Source organism: Micrasema longulum, unplaced genomic scaffold (genome assembly GCF_059751315.1).
Source record: "Micrasema longulum isolate JH-2025_06_02 unplaced genomic scaffold, ASM5975131v1 h1tg000186l, whole genome shotgun sequence".
In the NCBI taxonomy this organism is placed as follows: domain Eukaryota; kingdom Metazoa; phylum Arthropoda; class Insecta; order Trichoptera; family Brachycentridae; genus Micrasema; species Micrasema longulum.
The window spans coordinates 235,810-256,492 of NW_028277391.1; the positions used below are offsets into that span (position 1 = coordinate 235,810).

Consider the following 20,683-nt stretch of genomic DNA (forward strand, 5'->3'; position numbering starts at 1 on the left):
GCTTTTATTTGATATAACAATATTGGACATCGCTTACCACGTCAACAAGATGGTAGACAACACATTCCGCCTCCATAGCGGCTGAGTTTGCTAAAGGTATTATGGGTATCTTATTCCGTACGGTGCTCGGTGCTATGGGGAATGGCGAACGCCTTCCCTCACCTCGCCCAGCCTTAGCGCAGGTGACAGGATGGCGAGAGGTTTTACAAATATGGCTTGTGGCCCGCACGATAAATAATGGGGTGTTGTTTTAAGATCCTTAGCAAATTTTCAGTCAGGCACTAAAACATTATTTACTGTACCTTCACTTCCAAAAAATAATAATGGCACGCACAACTAAAACTACTGGATAAATATTATTTTGTATGTAACTTGATAAATTTTCGTTGATACAAGATGAGCCTTATTTTTTTTTATTATTATTAACAGGCCAGGGGGGCAAATAACAGTGGTGAATTACATCACCGAACAACCAGGCTTGAGAAAAATCACATTTTATTTTTTGTGCTCTTAACCACTTTACTACGAAGGCCATCAAAAATGATTATTGTAGCTTCTAGTATATTATTTGTCAATTTTTGTTTTTTTTTGTCACTGTCTGACAAAAAATTGTTTTTTTAACTCTTGTGAAGCTATGATGTCACACTAGTCGACATGCAATACAAGACTTAATACCATAATAGTTTTAGTTCATAAATATATATATATTATGTGGGTACTCTCCATTACATTAGGTATAAATATGGTGATAAATTGTCAAATTGATCAATTAAAGGGATAAATGATTAGTCCTCTAAATACTAGGCGCAAAGCGCTGAAAAGATCTTGGAACAAATTATCAATTGTAAATTAGATTAACTCTTGTGTGGCTGTGATGTCACACTAGTCAACATAGGACACAAAACTTGAAATATCTCTTTTTTTAAAATGATGTGTTTGTATTTTTTGTACTCTTCAAATTGACATGTTTGCACCGGATTTGGAAAGTAAAACTTTTTTAACTATGCTGGTAATAATGGTAATAATACAAAAAATATTTGACCTTGCTACCTGAAGAATAATGTCCGCAAATACAGTGGCACATCTGTATTAGAGAGAGCGCGAAGATAGAACACAAAACAAGGTGGACAGAAACGCCGTTCTGTAGCTGCCGTAGCCGGTGTTGTGTAAAACAAATTCAGTCGGTTGTTGGCAGTGATAGAGGACTCACGCGTGAGTTATGAGTGGCAATATTTATACTTTTTTTTTTCCTCTAACAGAGCTAAATTATATATTTATTTAAATTAATTATGAAAGAAAAATTATCAAACTGTATATCTGAGTCTTTTGCAACTAGATGTTACATCACCGCGCGCAAAGGAATTATTAACCACAGTCTTTTAAGAGTTAAACTCGTTAATAAACTTAAACTAGGAACATTTTGTGCTTAATAAAAAAAAACATACGAATGATAAATTTTCAGCGACGCAAACTAAAGAAATTTATAGCTAAATATAAAAACTATACGACTGATTTTCAGCATTTATTGCCAAATTAAAAATATGTACGGGTGATACATTTTCTGTAACGCAAACTGGGAACGTTTAACGATAACTATAAAAAAACATACATGTGATGCATTTTCTGTAACGCAAACTAGGAACATTTATTGCTAATTGAAAAAAAATTACAAGTGATACAGAAATGCGAACAAGGAACATTTATTTATTTTTATATTTATTTAAATCTTAAAGTAGGGCACACATATCATACATATTGTTATGTGTGTTCTAATAATAACATTGCAAATATATTTAATTTATAAATTGTTTATCACATATGTCTTGACCATTATTTTAAATTTTGATATGTTTTTTTCTTCATAAATATTTTTTTCCATTTCGTAATACTAATTGCTTTAAATAAAATTGAATTTTGTGACTTTGCCTTTTTCCTAAATGGAAGTCTAATTTTGTTCTTTTCTCTAGTATTGTGATCGTGTTCATGCTGGTTCCGATCAATTTTTTTCCAAAATTCTGTGTTTTTATTAGAGTTTATAATTTTATGAACAAATATCATCGTATTGTAAAATATTCTTTGTTTATAATTGTAATAATTTCATTTCATTTACCATCGACTTTACTCTAGTATATCTGTTTTTTTTCAAAATGATTCTAAAGGCTTAATTTTGTAATACAGTTAGTTTATCTATGTTTTCTTTGTTTGATAAAAATAAAATGCTACTACAGTAGTTAACGTGTGGTTCAATAATTGCTTTGTAAATAGTTTTGCAGGAGTCCTTATCAATAAATCTTCTGATCCTTCCCAAAATTGATATTTTTTTTGCAATCTTATTTATTACCATCTTAGCGTTTTGGTGAAATGTATGTTTTGAATCCAACATTACACCTAAATATTTAATTTCAGTGGCTTCATGAAGTTTTTCATTTTCTATTACAATTGATGGTGAAATTTCTATCCTTTTGTTTCCTATATTCATATATTTAGTTTTGTTAACATTTAATTTTAATTTATTAATTTTTAGCCACAGTGATACACTATTAAGATCATGATTTAGTCTGTCCATAATTGTTTTATAATTTTCTCCCGATATATATATTAAGGCATCGTCTGCAAAGAGTCTTATTTTTGAATATTTTAATGTTTCGACAATATCATTTATGTATATAATAAACAAAACCGGTCCGAGAACCGATCCTTGTGGTACTCCCAATGAAATTTTAAGGGGCTCGGAAATTTCATCATTCACCTTCGTTATTTGGTATCTATCGCCAAGGTACTCTTCAAACCATTTTATAGATTTTCCTTTTATTCCTATTTTTTTCAATTTTTTAATAATTATTTATCGGTTTATTGTTTCGAAGGCTCTTTTAAAATCCAAAAAAACTGCAATTACGAACATGTTCTTATCGGTTTCCTCTTTCCAATCTTCTAAAACCAAGTTAATAGCCATTTCACAAGATTGATTGGTTCGAAATCCACATTGTTCTTTGCATAATACTTCCCATTGTTCCAAAAAATTAACTAACTCATTCTTTACAATATATTCCAATAATTGTTCATATTTTGGAAGGGTGTTTATGGGCCTGTATTCTTTACACTGAAATAAAAAAATACGAAGCAACTAGACTATTTGCATTTATTTAAAATGTAACACTTTGTAATATTTACCACATGAGAGTTTAATATATTATGACATTTACATGGGGGTAACAATGACGTGTAGGGATTGTTACAATTAATACATCAGCCAAACTGCGAGAAATTTAAAAATTACATTTTACAAACAACGCCGTGGACTTTCTAGCACTAGTTTTCTGAATTTGCAAACCACATTATGGATACAAACCATTCGTTGCACTCCCATTAAATAAAACCATCACATTCTGTCACTAATAAAGGTATGATAATGAATAACTTAGAAAATATTAAAATGCAACAAAAATTTAAATTCTGAGAAAACTTTAATTAATAATATCATTAACATAGTACAAAAGAGATGAAGAATATTTAAGAGAAGGTAATATAGAAGTCAAGGCATCATTTTGACCTGTCATTGGCTGGTTTCAGTTGCCACTTTAAATACTGTGTAACATTCACCATTCTGCCCATATTTGAACATCTATGTCTTCAAGTATTTTACATGTTGATGTTAGTAAAGTTAAAGAGCTGAAAACTTTATTTATGCTGGTGAGATTCATCTAATTGAATTATTTCACCTAACATACGAGGCAAGACCTGAAATTGTTTTGTTTTTTTCAATCTCTGTACTTCTTCATGGACCAGGTGGATTTATCAACAATATTTTGAGTTTTTCAAAATTTTTCGTAGACAAAGACTAGATATAATATTTCAAAATTGTTCACCCTGCCATCAATATTCCCAATAATTAGGAAAACCCCACCCCCTTCACCACACATTGCCTTGACCCTTCTACTCGACCCCTGTCAGTACCTAAGTACCAATCTGTGTATATATTTTATTTTATTTACACCTGATGATGGGTAATTCAAAACACCTGAAACTAGGTGTGTTTTAAAATTATATTAAACTCTTATATGGTTAAAATTACAAAGTGTTTCATTTGAAATAAATTCAAAATGTTTTTCCACAAAGTAAATGCTAAAACAATAAATAATAGAATATTCCCTCAACAATATTTTAAGTTTGTCCAAATTTTTGTAGGCAAGAACTGGATTCAACTCCCTGGGGAGCTGTTTATATTAACATATTACAACAGACATGAAGAACATTTAAGAGAAGGTAATATATAAGTCTTGGCATCTACAGGGCTTATGACCTGTCAATGGCTGGTTTAAGTGGCCACTTTACACACTGTGTAACATTCACCATTCTGCCTATATTTGAACATCTATATTCCTTCAATTCTTTCATCTGTTGATGTTTGTGAAGTTAAAGAGCTGGCGGGTGAGATTCATCCAATTGAATTATTTTACCCACATACTCTAGGCAACGCCTGAAAATATTATTTTTTCAATTTCTATACTTCTTCATGGACCAGGTAATTTATCGACGACATTGTCTGTTGTAATATGTCTATATTAACAGCTCCCCAGGGAGTTGAATCCAGTTCTTGTCTACTAAAATTTGGACAAACTCAAAATATTGTTGATAAATTACCTGGTCCATGAAGAAGTACAGAAATTGAAAAAATAATATTTTCATTCGTTGCCTAGTATGTAGGTGAAATAATTCAATTGGATGAATTTCACCCGCATAAATAAAGGCTTCAGCTCTTTAACTTCACAAACATCAGCAGATGAAAGAATTGAAGGAATATAGATGTTCAAATATAGGCAGAATGGTGAATGTTACACAGTGTGTAAAGTGGCCACTTAAACCAGCCATTGACAGGTCATAAACCCTGTAGATGCCTAGACTTCTATATTACCTTCTCTTAAATGTTCTTCATGTCTGTTGTAATATTTTAGAATATTCCCTGTAAAGTATGAATTTCATGATATCGAACCTACATCATGGACCTACGATGTCTTGATCTTCACAGAAACTTGATTTCATCCAGACATCGACGCTGTAGAACTCGGACTGTATAACTACAACGTGCATCGCTTTGTTAAACATAAGAACACCAGTTATAAAACAAAAGGAGTTGGTGTGCTCGTAGATGTATTTTTTTTTCAATATTCAGAAGACTCAGAACTTTGCATAATAATAATAACGTACATTCGCTCCTTTAGGATGAACACGATAAAATAAAAAAATCTACTTTTTGAGAAACTGCAAAAGAAGAATGTAGATTGTCACACATTTGTATTATGTCGTCGATTGTTTCGTATTTAATTAAGCACCAAATTTTGATTAAAAAATTATACCAAAGGCATTCAGCTATGAATTTATGAAAAAAAATCGTAATACAAATATTTTTTTGTAAGTTTAAACAAGACATTTATTTGATGAGTCATTATTAGATTAGATTGAAAAAAACGAACAAACAACTGCTTTTTGATAAATAAGATAGTTACATATTTTTTATTAGGTCAGATCAGGTCACCGAACACATATTTTTATTTTTTCACGAAACGACAGTAACTTAAAAATGTCACTTAAATTATCGGTAAGGTATAAAAGTCTACACGAAACAATCATGAAGATAAATTGGTCGTTTTAATATTTTAAAAAAAGTAATGTTGCCATTTGTATCGGAAGTTGTTAAAGTTTTAAGGTTGTTAAAATATAATTCAACTAGGTATATGGACTTCGTATAATAAGATCAAACCAATATATTCTTGAAAGAGTTCAAATTAAAAAAATAAAAAAAGCGTTAATCTTAAACTCGGAATCAAATATAAATTGACTTACTCTGACTTCCTATTAAATACTTTAAGCTTGTGAAAACTAACTGAGAGAAAGAAAATATAGATTTACTGAATTTATTTAAGATTTTATTTATTTATTTATTTAATGCACAAAATACACAATTTTACATAGGCACAATTATGTGTGTTTTATGTCCTGACTTGTAAGAAAATTCTGTGTTAAGTCGGGACTCTTCGATATATAAATCAAAAGTATTTATTTACATATTTAAACAATATACAAGTTATCAAAACAAAATGCAAAATAATCAAAACAATTTACAAAATAATAATAGAAAAATATAAATAACAAAAATTTATACATTTCGAAAAATGGAATCCAGAAAAAATATATAATAAAACAGATGATAACCTATATTAACATTTTAAAACAATATACAAAATAATCAAAACAATATACGAAATAAAAATAGAAAAATATGAATAGTAAAAATTTATACATGTCGAAAAATGGAATGTAGAAAAGTTATATAATAATACGTACGACAGTGATGATATTCACATACACGTATATGGATAATAATGAAGACAGCAGCGATGTTATGTATTTATTGAGTATAGATTAGTAACTTTACACTGGACTGCTCAAAACTATAAGCACTCATTGGCGCGTTTCACACGTGCAGCGCCAATTCACCCGGCCCGGTAACTTTCCGGGTACATCCTATAAGCGCATAGAAAATGTATTACCTTAAAGGCACATGGGCGAATGACTTGTCAAGTATCTCAGTTTGTTGACACAATTCGCGGACAGTGTACACTCATAACACTTGATGCCTAAAATCCCCTGGCTCTGTAAAACCAAGTCATTGAAATGGTCGAGAGTTTCAAACACCTGGGAGTATATGTTACGAAAAATCGCAGCTTTCAAAAATAACTGGGAGTGCGGTTAATAATTGCAGGTGCCACATTAACAGTATGAAACGCTATCTAGAGACCGGATATCTACTCAGTGAAAACCAAATGCCGCCTGTAAAACGCCTGCATAACACCTATTTTCTTCTACGGATGCGCAAACTCTGATGATAACTGTCACCAAGTGGAGGCGATACGGTTGGCTTAGCCATGTGCTGCGGATGCCTCCTGAGAACCTTACCCACGCTTGCCTACTTTACAAGGCATCAGGTTCTCGACGTCTGCGTCCTGGACATCCACTGTTGACTGATCGTCGGCAGTTCGTGTCATGATGCACAGGAGCTGGCAGCCGACAAAGATGCTTGGAGGATCTTCGTGGACACCATATGCTCCAGCTAAGGAGTGGACACGGAATGATGATGATGTACTCATATAATCCTATTCTAAATCCACCCCATTTACTCGGCAATAACTATTCTGACGTTGCTGATATTTAAAACATAAAATATATTTTATAAATCAACTCATTTTAATCAGTTGAACGAAATTTAACTGTAATTTACAATTGTTGGTTATTGTGCTTATATGTTTACTTTTGTATTTCATAAAATTTTTAATTTTTTTTAAGTAAAAATTAATTTTGTTGCTCTTTGCATTCGATAAACTCATATTTTGTACCCTTTAAAAAATACCCCTTTCTTTTTAAGACATAGAATTTTATATGTATTTTTTTGTAATCTTTATCCAAGCATGTTCTTTATATGAGGCTGCTGTGTTTTTGTATTTATGTAAAATAATTTATTTATTTTCTTTTTTTTATTTTTTTTTTTTTATATAATTTTACAATACGCCCACATTTTTACATTATTTTGAAGGGTTTCTATTAAATATGTATTTTTGGAAAGTAAATGGTTCTGGGCCCCATGTGTATTGATAAATCAATGAGTCATAATTATAAACATGAGATTTTTTTCCAGTTTTGACGGAAGATCCACGGTTCGCAGAGCCAATACCGAACGTCACTGTAGCCTTAGGGAGAGATGCTAATCTCCCCTGCGTGGTCCAAAATCTAGGAACTTATAAGGTAATTGTTGATTTAATATGTACATTTTCCATCATGCTTTAAATTATATGATTGTATGTCTAATATACAGTCACATCTCAAGTGTTTCTCTAACATACCTGTGAACTTTTTTTTTTAAACGCCTTGTAAGCTTTTACATGTTCTACATTCACATATACATATAAAGATAGACATGCATTTTACAAAAAAGTAGCAAAGAATAAAAATGAGGTTAAGAAGAATAATAAAAAAAAAAAAATATTAAGAAAAATCATCTTTACATATGAGCTAAAAATATATGGGTATCATTTACATGGTATAAAACATGCATATATTATTGCAGTGGAGAGAACAAAAGTGCAGTTTAATTTTAAGATCGAAACAAATTTTACACAAAAGAAGGAAAAAATAATAATGATGAAAGAAGAGTAAGAAAAATAAAAACGTAAAATAATAATCATATCTACATACTAGTAAAAAATATATGGGTTTTCATAATTTTACCTAAATGTATTGCAGTGGAAAGAACAGACGTGTATTTTTTCGTAAAAAGTAAATTGAAAGAATCATAAAATTAGAAGAAGTTGGAAAAATAATGATTTAGAATACAGAAATAAATCAATAAATGGTATTCAATTTAAATCAACATAGTATTATTTAGATATTTAAATAAGAAGATAGTAAATTCAAAAGTGTAATATAAAATATATTGAGGTTTTATAATTATTTTACTTTAACAAAAGAGAGAAATTTTGTTGTTAATTATTGTTTTAGATAAAGTTCTAGAGTTTCTGTGGGTAGGTATTATTTTCGATTAAAAAAATATTATCATCATACCCTTTCCGCACCTATTGGTGCATAGGGCACTGCATTGGTACACTAATCTCACCGTATTTTGATAATTTTTGTTACATGAAGGTAAGATGATCAGTTTTATGCTTCAGGTACCAGTCCAAGGACTATGAAATATTCTAGTGTAAAAACACCCTTTTAAATAAATATTTCATGTCAACCATGTCGGGAATCGAGCCTGAGACTTTTTACATGGTAGGCAATCGCAAAAAGCCCACCACAACCAAACCACACAAATATATTGTAACATTACGTTTGATTTGTCAGCCTCGTGGTGTAATAGTCAGCGCGTTTGCCTACCATGCAAGAGGTCTCGAGATCGATTTCCGATATGATTAATATAAAATATTTATTTGAAAGGGTGAATTCGCACAAAAATATTTCACAGTTCCTGGACTGGCACCTGAAGCGTAAGACTGATTATCTTATCTTCATGTAGCAAAAAGGATCAAGTTACGCTGCGATTGTTGCACCAATGCAGTGCCCTGTGCACCATTTGGTGCGGAAGGGAATGATGATGGTGTTGATAATATTATTATTTTATTAAGATTCCTTTATTGAGTAACATTTAACCATTAAAATTTGATACTTAACCCTCGTACCTCTCTAATGCATTAAAATGGTCTTCATTTTAGAACTGTACGATTAAATAATTGATTTTTTTAAAAATCAATCAAAAAAACAATAAATAACCGTACCTTTTTCTGCAAACACGAAAAAATACTATTTCCAATCATTATAAAAATAAAACTTTGTTATTAGTGTGACGGAATTGTTTTCTTTTAAAAGAACACTACTCTGTTCAAACTGTTTCTGGAGAGCACTCCTCCCATTGACGGGTGATGTAAAACTAATAGTTTTGAAACATTTAAGTTTGTAAATGAAAATTCTCGATGGAAGTTCATTGTAATTTATTATATAAATAAATGACGAGTGATACTTTAATCCACAAATTTGGAATATCCAGGGACCGGTTTCATTGCTTTTGCGACATCTTTGAGACTGGTATCCTTATTAATGCCCTTCAAAAATTCAGTAAATTTGAACCAACGTCTATAAATGAGGTTAAAAAAATTGTTGCGGCATTACCCAATAAACAATGTATATTAGATCCGATGCCAACATGGCTTTTGAAAAAATGCATTAACGTATTAGCTCCATTTTTAACAGATTTATTTAATACATCCATGGAGCGCAGCATTGTTCCGAGAGCCATAAAAAAAGCAAATGTAACTCCACTTTTAAAAAATTCCCAACTAAATGTGGAAGATCTTTCCAGTTTTCGCCCTATTTCAAATCTTCCCATCGTATCAAAAATACTAGAAAAAATAGTTTCTCACAGGCTCGTTAACTATATCGAGCGGAATGCTTTATTTTCGGTAAGGCAATCGGCATACCGACGTTTTCATTCCACGGAGACGGGAGTGATAAGAGTACTGTCTGACATTATAACGTCGGTGGACTCTGGTAATCTGGTGTTGATGGCTCTTCTGGACATGAGTGCTGCATTTGATACTGTAGACCATAATATTTTTCTTGAACGTCTGGAGAAAACTTATGGTATCCGTGATCAGGCACATATGTGGTTCAGTTCATATCTTAATAAAAGAGAATATGCAGTCGTGTTCCAGGGTAAAAGCTCAACCAACTTTCAGGTGTCTACAGGAGTGCCTCAAGGGTCAGTACTCGGACCACTTCTCTATCTCCTTTACACTAAAGATATAGAGAACATTATCAAAGAATGTGGATTGTGGTCGCACTGCTATGCAGATGATACGCAGATTTATTTTTATTGCAAACCAGGCGAGAGAAGTGTGCTTGTCAATTTAATTGATGAATGCATCAAGAAAATAGGAATCTGGATGGCTGAAAATAGACCAACATTAAACCCATCAAAAACTGAACAACTGTGGGTGGCTTCAGCCAGACGACAGAATTTGATCCAGGATACGGCTCTACCCAATGTAGGGAGTGCCGTTTTACCCACCGTTAAACTACTGGGAGTTTTACTCAATTCTGACCTATCTCTTGACGCTCAAATTAGTAGAACGATAAGTTCATGCTTCTACCAGCTGAGACAAATTAAATGCATACGCAAAAATTTGCCGGTTGATGCCGCCCGTCAATTAATAAATGCGTTTGTAGTGTCTAGAGTCGATTATTGTAATGGTATCTATGCAGGTCTACCAATGAACAAAATGACTCGCCTACGATTGTAGGCCGTATTGAATGCCGCAGCGAGACTTATTTTCGGAATCTCTAAGTTCAGTCATATCACTCCACTACTTCGGGAACTACACAGGCTACGTTTTCCACAGAGGGTCGAATACAAACTCTGTTGGCTTATGTATAAGTCACTGCACAACTCGGCTCCGGAATATCTAAGGGAACTATGCATTCCAGATGAACTAGCTGACAGGCGTCTCACGCTTAGATCAGCTACGTCTACGGCGAGAGGAAAAGTTATTATACCTCTACGCAAACAGCGCACTAAATTTGGTGAGCGCGCATTTGCGGTCGCAGGCCCTATGGCATGGAATGCTCTCCCAGCAGAGGTGCGAGGCTGTGAAAGTGAAGTGATGTTTCGGAAAAAACTTAAAACCCACTTGTTCTCTAAATCATTTGAATAAATCCGTAGCACGTGACAACAAAATAAATTATTTTAATTAAATTACAAATTTAAAGCTTCAATTAAATTAACTTAACAATAGAATCACCATGTAAAGCGCCCTTGAGGTATTTTATTACGAAAATGGCGCTATATAAGTTATCCACAATAAATAAATAAGGATAGAGAATTCAAAATTATATGACAGTAAATTAAATAAAGTTATTTTTATCTTAAGGATCATTATCAGATTTTTTTAGGGTTAACTAATGAGTAAATAAAATGCTTTTTTTATGAGTTTTAAAAATTAAATACTAAAGCTCTTAAAAATAGCATTATAACAACTCATTAGTTAACCCGATTTTTTTTCGATAATGATCCTTAAGATAAAAATAACGTTATTTAATTTACTTTCATACAATTTTGAATTCTCTGTCCTTAATAAGGATTGTGGTCCCGTGGCTAGCGTTGCGGACTCACGGATCAGAGGTCCGAGGTTCGAACCCCACTCTACCTCAACTTGATTTCCAATTTTTAATAGTAAATTATTTACAAATCGTTGGAAATGGCCACCGAAATGGAAATATTTGGGTAAATTATAAGGATAGCTAATATTTCTTTCTTAAAAAAAATATAAATGAAATGATAATAATGTTTAAAAGATTGACAATTTGACCAAAATAAGTATTTTGACAACTAAATACGGTACTATTCAAAATGTTCCTGAAATTATTTTGCTTCATCACAGGATTAAAAAAACGTATTTTTAAAAAAAAATGAGCATTACATTTATTGTTAATGTGTGTTTTATTATTAAATAATATTATTGTGGCATAATATGCTTTAAAAAAACATGAATTTAATTTTGACCAGGTTTAGTTCCTGCCCCACTGTGAGTCTATGGGAGAAGTTCACTCCCAAAATTGTAGTAGTGGTTTTGTAAAATAATAAAATTGTGTAACTCTAATAACAAAGTTTTATTATCATAATAATTTATAATGAAGTGTTGCAAATTGAATGCCGATTAAATAAATAAATATTATGTCGTTGGAAGAAATTGGTTGAATAGTCACATTTAAAGGTATGGTGGTCCCAACTTTAATACACTTTATTGCAGTTTTTTCACCCAAAATGCGCCAAATGTGTTAAAGAATTGACCGATCTAAGTAGAATTAGCACAATACGTCAGCTGGGTCTCTATTACAATGGGAAGTTAAGAGATCTCGAAGAAATGTCTTGTTTCCATAAATGTGTATATTTGTATGGAAATTCAAGGTCTCTTTGTTAGTAACTGATTGATTGCGTTTATTTATTTTTTTATTGCAAAAATTCAATTTTTTATATTGGAAAATCAATTTTACTTAATAAAAAATTGAAGATAAATATGTAAGCTTCTCATTGTAATCGGAGTCTCGATACAAAATACGTATACCGGCACACAACAGACGAAAAACACACAAAGAAAGAACAACCGACCCTTATGTTATTCAATATTCAGTCGCCCGAGGCAAGAATTCGCCCGTTGTAAATCTTTCTAGCCAATTCTATACTATTCTCTCCATTCCCTCTATACATTGCCAAACTTCAAGGATGAACAAGGATTTATTCCACAAATTCGAATGAAGAACGATGCATGTTATTCTCAAAATAATGTACAAACATTCATTTTGCTTTCTTAATTTATTATAATATTTCAATATGAATATTTCTTTGGATTTAGTACACCAGAAAATAAAAATAATAATATTGTTAACAATATTTTCAGGAGATCGATTCAAACTACATATTGAATAACTTAGATACAAAACATTGATCAAAACATGACTGTTTATTTATCACATGATGTTCCCATCATTGCTTCCTGTTTCCAATTTCATAATTTATTTCATTTGATTAGAATTTATAGGTTCTAAAATTTGACTACGAAGAGACATTGTTTTTTTTATCGTTGTTTTAATTATAAATAACCGAAAATAAAACTGAGATTAAATTAAATTTTAAAACTTAGTGAGTTCAGATGAATGGTTAAAATACGACGTGTTTTTCAAAAACTCAAAAACATATAAAACAAAGGTAAGCAGTATTATATTGAAAATTTGAAAAATAATAATAATCATCATGATTTATAAACAAAAATAACAATTACTTTATCTACTTCATACACACTTAGGTAATAGATTTCCCTGGACCATGTCTTGTCTGCCTAACTAGGTACAACCTGTTTTAAGGCAGACATTTTTATGCAAAATAAACAATAACATTACTACCTTCTAGTTAATTTACTATACAGTTACACAATATTAATTTATAGCATTTATTATTTAAGAACGTTTTTGAGTAAATTTTCCAATTTTTCTCGACCTAAACCCAGTAACCAATTTTTTTACAAATTTATAAAATAGAATCCGGGTCATGGTTTTGCAATGTTTGGGTAACATATTGAATATTTTGGGGCTCAGAAACCTGAAATTTCTTTGCCCAAATTCAGAGTTTGTAGTAGACCCCATGACCCATCCTCTAGTTTGACATCTGGTATTGTGGGAGTGTTCCTTTTGAGGTTCGGTAGAATAATTTGCTTTCACAAACATTATTATTCTAAAAATATATAATTGTCTTACATCTTAAGATCTCAAGTTCCTCAAATAACTTGACGCTGGGATACTTGAAGGGCTTTTAAAAAAATATTTTAACTATTGATTTTTGAGCAGATTCGAGAGGTTTTAATATCGATTCATTAGTGCCTCTCCATCATATTATGCCATAAGTTATAATTGAGTTGAATAAAATAAAATATAGTTGATATGATAAAATAATAAATATTAATATATATATATTTTTTTCTTAACTGGAACCTAAATAATTCGTTTTCAGTTTTCTTATCAATCGCACTTCCTGGAGTTACGTCAAAAAGCACTCCACCGCTTATTAAATAAACTCAGCCAAATATGTATTTATAATTATTTTGAGAGAATTTTGTTGGATGTTTCTCATATCAAATTTATCGGTAAGATGGTATCTGTAATTGAAACGTGAGCTTATGACTCGAGAAAGGTCAACTTGATCCATTAAAGTGGCTGACCACCAACGTACGAAGAATTTGGGTGTATTATTTGTAAAGGTTTTTAGTATAAAGCTAGGGTTTCCTAGGACAGCGGTGCCCGTATCTTAACGGCCGTAGTGAACGGTGACGCGGTGGACAGCCGTCGTAACGTTGACTAGAGAGTGGTTTCCTAGGAAAACGGTGTTATCAACACCATTTAACACCTTTTTCCAGGGAAACCACTCTCTAGTCACCGTTACAACGGCTGTCCACCGCATCACCGTTCACTACGGCCGTTAAGATACGGGCACCGCTGTCCTAAGAAACCCTATCTTAAGGCCCTTATCTCTATATCTAATCGTTACTCTCCCTCTAATCGTTACTCTCCCCGATGGAAGTTGGAAATTATCGTAGCACTTCTCACTTTGTTGGCAGCTGCCCTGAACAAGGACTGAGTGCTGCAATGGAACAAGTCACTTAAGTTCTTTGGCTAAGAGATGCGCTTTCTACCTACACTGCGTCTTCCTTCAATCCTTCCCTGTAGAATGACTTGTGATTTTATTTTCTCCTCTCATAACATGCCCAAAGTACTTAAGTTTTCTTTATTCAATGGTTTTCAGTACCTCTTTATCTTTTTCCATCCGTCGAAAAACGTCATCGTTTCGGACTCTATCCACCCAGGATATTTGTAATATTCTCCTGTAGCACCACATTTCAAAAGTTTCGATCTTTTTTGAAGTGCTTTGGGTGAGTTTCTACGTTTTGACGCCGTAAAAAGTACTGAGAAGACTTAACATCGTACAATGCGCATTCGTAGGTCTAAATTAAAGTCTCTAATGCAAAGAAGGTCACGCATTCTGAAAAAGAAGACTCGCACCATCTTTATTCTGACTTTGATCTCTTGTAAGTGATTTTATTTATCATTCAGCCAGCACCCTAAATATTTATATTGATGGACTTGCTCAATAAACTGCGCTCCAAGTTTTAAAGTCATTGGAAAAGTTTGTGGCTTTTTTTCAAATAACCATACATTTAGTCTTCAAAATATTAATTTCTTTATTCAAACTAGCCGCGTGAATTTTGTTCAATAATAGCTGCAGGCTTTCCATAATATCTGCTGGAATGTTTTTATACGATTTCCAAAAATGTATCGTATGTCAGTTGATATTATTTTAATTTTACCTAAAATCCAGTAAAAAGAAATAAATGGGTAGAAATTGTAAGGAATTTAAGGAAATAGTCTGATTGACGCATAAAAAACTAATGTTTGTAAACATGAAAAAAAACTCTTTTTAAATACTAAAATACAATATCTTTCCAATTTTGTATTATACGCATTTTCGTCAAATGTAACCCTGGTAATGGATAAAAAAACATTGACGCTCCTAATTTATTTTCTAATAAATAAATTAAAGATTTTAGTAGCTATTAATATGCTCGTGGCAAAGATTTACATTTCATTAAAAACCGCACGTAAATCGGTCCAGTGGTCGTATTCATAGTATTCAGTCTATCGAAGACACACATCCAAACGTTGCCTTTTATATATAAATATATATAGATAAAGATGAATAGATTGATAGTTTTATCTTGTTGACACATTAAAAATCCGCATGATCAATTTCTCAAAAACGACGCAATTTACTGTTTGCTCTATCCTGTTGACGCATTGTACATTCGCATTAGTAAATTATGGCAAATGATGCAATAGGTAATTAAACAGAATATTTGTGGGAGTTGAACCCTATAAAAGGGGATAACACATCCCAGCATTGATCATTAATATTCGATAGTTATTCGAAATCAGATTGTGGTCCTGTGGCTAGTATCTCGGACTCACGGACCAAAGGTCCGTGGTTCGAATCCCACTCTACGCCAACTCGATTCCATTTTCTAATAGTGAGTTAACTCGTTGAAAATGGCCCTAGAAATTAAATATTTGTGTAAATTATAAGAACGCAAATATTTCTTTTAAAAAAAAAAATGCATAAATATGCGTACTTGTCATTTTCCTTCTTGATAAATAATTCATCAAGTATTTGCACAAGTGTTATCATTGATGGATAATCCTAAGGTAAAAGACTACCCCGGACATAGCTTACTTTTAAGTTTTCTTCAATTATCAGGTTAACGTTCAAGAGTGATTGGCCCCAGTCAGAAGTTCTAATACCTTGAGAAATCATTCATTGTTTTACACCACTGTCGATGTATGAGCAATCTTTTTTATTGAGAATATGTACCCCGGTAGCCTCCGTGGTGTAGTAGTTAAGACGCTTAAGGCACGTACGCAAGGTTACGGGTTTGATTTCCGGTGAGAGTAGGGAAATTTAATGTGGTTTTCCTCAATCCTGGGTGTTTTTCACTGTAATTAGGCCTCTTCGGTACGTATTTTGATGAGAAGTCAAAATTTATATTCAATTTTATCTACAAAGTAAAATTAAGTTTGCTGTATGAAAAATAGAATATGTTAACATTTTTTTTCGAAACATTTTTAATTACCAATTTCCAACGAAGATAATTTTTAATTGACGTACAAATATACCCACTTTTGTTCATAGACATCGATATTAGTTTATACCATTTCAGTATATACTGATGAAGATAGCCGTTCATAATCACGGTCCCAGCCTGTTGCAGTGCAAACAAATCAATCTACTATTACCCTACACTATTTGTATTGTTATTTTGACGTTTGGAATACTTTTTTTTAAAAGTTATCAATATGTTACTTCTTTTTGGGTGGTCGCATAACCAAAATTCAAATAAATTGGGTCACAGAAAGTGATATAATATTCTGTGAAGTGTCCGGTACTCAGGGATCCAAAAGAGGACCGTGAGTTGATAAACGCACGCGTACATACGTTAGGGTGTCCCTTATTTATAGACTTATTTTTTTTTAATGTATGGGGCTTTTTTTTTCGTATTCGTTTCATTTGGAACACCGTAACCCGTGCCAACTTGTATCGGAACATGTTCATACAAGCGCGCGGGCGGCACGCACACACTTTGCCGTCATTCAAATCTAATTAGTTGCGATATCAACACAGTTTATTTAAATTAAATAAAATGTCGGTTAAATAACGAAGTTTTAAAAAAGAGTATTCATATTCGGGGAGACGAAAATCCAAATAACAGATGCAAAATTACCATCAAATCGTGAAGTTAAATTCCCTGTCAGTGAAAACGCTAATCTAGTTATTTGCGAGTGCATTCTTATCTGTTAAAAAACAAGAATATTTAAAAAATCACTTTTAAATTGTGTTAAAAAAATCATGTCACATAATGAAATATGTTGATCTTTATTATATTTGGCGGGAACTTCAAAAAAATAGTTCAAAATCCCAAGAAATTGATCACCTCCGGCGGCAATTTTAATGGATTTGGATAATTTAATTGATATATCACTCGTAGATGCCCTCAAATGAATTAAGATAGAGGAAAATATAGTAATTTTGCGAAAACAGGAGGAACCAGAACGTCCAAGCTGCATGATTGACGTAGACAAGAAATTAGTTGAGAAAGAAGAAAGGTCAAAGCAACGCAAAATGGAGGAAAAAACAAAAACTAACTGCATCCACTTAATAATATAATTTTCTACCGCTACAAGAATTTAAAAATAGTTTTGGCAAAGAACCTTTGCCGGAGATATTGAGCGCTGCTGTAGTGACTGAAATGTCAAGAAAAAGAGGGCGAAAGTATTTTATTTCACCAAAACTGATTGAGCATTTGACTTTATTCTTCAGGCCATCGTAGAAGCGCTAGATCTTAGCGTAGACGAATATTCAATAACTAAATCGTAAATTCTAAGGGTCTCAAATGAGGAAGAAAAGAGCAGAATCCATTAAGACGGATTTTCAAAATTATGTGCCTGATTTAGTAACTTTTCATTAGGACGGGAAACTACTACCTGGATTTTACTTCAGCAACTCTATAAAAGAACGGTTACAACAACTTCTTGCTTTACCGAAATTAGATAGTTTTTCTCGCAAAGATCAATACAAGGCTGTTTTAAATGATTTTCTTGATTGGAATCTAGGTGACCAGGTGAAAATAATGTGCTGTGACCTAACTGTCTCTAATACTGACCATTTTAATGGAACATGCGCTCTTTTAGAACAAAAGCTGAAAAGAGAGCTATTTTTGTTTGCTTGTCGCCATCATGTTTATGAACTCATCTTGAAAAGTGTATTAAAAGCAAAAATACTTCTAGTTCTGAAAATTTCTGATATTTCGCTGGTAAAAAATTAAGAGATAATTGGAAAAATATTGATTCTAGTAACATTCAAACAAGCCCCGAATTTGTAAAACAACATACCAGTGAAGGAGAAATCGATAAATTAGAAGTGTTTCTTAAGCATGCACTACAAAAGTACATATATTATCAAAGATGACTTTCGTGAACTGATTGAGCAATCCATCATGTTTCGGGTGGTGCTAATTTACTCTTTGAAAATATGTTTGTTGCAGTGTCAATTTAAAATAAGTGCAAATAAAACATGCCCTGAGAAATATTTGCTTATTTATGGCAACTTTTTATGTGAAACCCTGGCTTGAGTGCAATTTTGGCAGTTAAAGCGCAACATCAAAATTTAGGCTTTTTAAAAACTTTGAAGGTTTACAAGAAAAACTTGATGCAGTTATTTCTCAAGTAGCATTGAACAAGTTTTGCCAAAACTTATGGTATTTTTTAGGAAAAATATCAATATTATTGATCTTTGATGATACGGTGGAAGATGAAACCAAAAAGCAAATTGGGGCTATATTTAGAAAGAAAGTTTATGCCAATTTCAAAAAAAATATAATCCATCTATAGATCTTTATACGACAAATATAAAGTCTTTTGTTCATTTAATCTATTATTCCATTTATGTATTGACTGAGATAGTATTTTATTATTGCTTATATATCAAATAAAACTTTGGATTAATTTGTGTCTAGCAAGAACTTATTTTCAATATTGAAGATTGAAATCACTTTCCTTTAAGATAGCGTCTCGTCATGGAGAGAAAATTTTGTTTTTTAGTAAGCAAAAATAAAAGATACTGTAGAAAGAGCTGTGAAACTAATACAAGATTTCAATTACAAAATAATGGCCAAAGAAGAACAGAAGCGGTACCTTTAACGCTGTGTTCAGGAATACATAAAACTGTATCCTGACTGCAAAAAGGAGACGCTAAAGAGAAAATATCCCAATTGAATATTTTTTTTTGCTGTAAATATATTTCTCTATTATTCATAGGTGTTTTGGTTTATTTTGTCACTTCCGAATAAAAAACGTTTTTAACTACAATCATACCTAGACGAGGTGAATTTTTCTCATTTAAAAAAAATGGAGCCTCGTTGGCACGGGTAAGAATCATCGTACAGGGATGAAATTTCGCATCTTAATTGCTAGTTAAAAAAAAAATGGGTATGCGTTTTCAAAATCAAAGATTTTTTTTTTCATTTAAGGGACACCCTAACATACATATTGAATATATATATTTATGTTTGCTTGTATTAGATACATGCTAGCCAGTGCCCAGTCACAATACACAATAAGACGGGAAAGTATACAAAATGTTTTCTTTATTGAACACCTTTCCTCGGAAGTTAGGTTGGAATATATTGTGGAAGAAACACCTTACGTGGTCATTTTACAGACCGGGGGAAACAGAAAACAGACCACCCGCACCCCTGTAAATCTTACTTATTTGCAAAATAAATGCCACAGAAACACTTTTCTACAAGCTTTGAGAGCAACGTTCCACTGTTTTTATTTTTACTCTTTACATTTTGAAGATTTTCTGTACCAACACACATTCATTATGTTTTTACGTTCAAGTAACTTTTTTCGGTAAATATTAAAGTTTTTATTTTATTTATATAAAATTCATATTTAAATCACTAAGTTACGATTGTTGAACAATTGAACAATGTATTTATTTCATTATTAAATCACAGTTTTAAAATTAAAATACCTTTAAGTTTTAGGGCTGCGATTGTAAAGACTATCTTTATCTGTGCATATCAAGGTATTCTTAAATTCTTTACTATTTATATCTACCTCGGTATGTTCTACCGACTTGTCACTTCGACATCGTATGATCGAATTTAACCAATGAATATTGATTAAATTTGATTCAGTCATTCGACCCCGAAAATTAAGTCTTTACGTAATTATATTTAAATACGGTTCTCATTTAAATTTTAAATACGCTTCTGTGATAAAAAATGGTCACTTCAAAGCAATTATAAATTCGAATCAATCACAATTCAAGCAAAAAATACTCGCTTGAACATAGTTTTTATATGACTTTTGAAGATTAACAAGACAGTGTGCCGAATTTTGTCTATATTTATCTTCCAAGCGATTACAAAGCCGGTTTTTTTTAATATCTCTATTAGTGCGATCAAGAAGATAGTAA

The 20,683-nt window shown here is 32.0% G+C and overlaps 1 protein-coding gene across 2 annotated transcripts in view; it reads left to right on the top strand.

The window, feature by feature from the left end:
- The window catches only part of LOC148283849 (lachesin-like), a 260,559-nt gene that overhangs the window by 40,160 nt on the left and 199,716 nt on the right, over window positions 1–20,683 (top strand). For both annotated transcript variants that reach the window (XM_088243122.1, XM_088243123.1), the window contains exon 3: window positions 7,691–7,797. In XM_088243122.1, coding sequence (XP_088099248.1) covers window positions 7,691–7,797 — 107 coding nt within the window. The remainder of the gene's footprint in view (window positions 1–7,690; window positions 7,798–20,683) is intronic.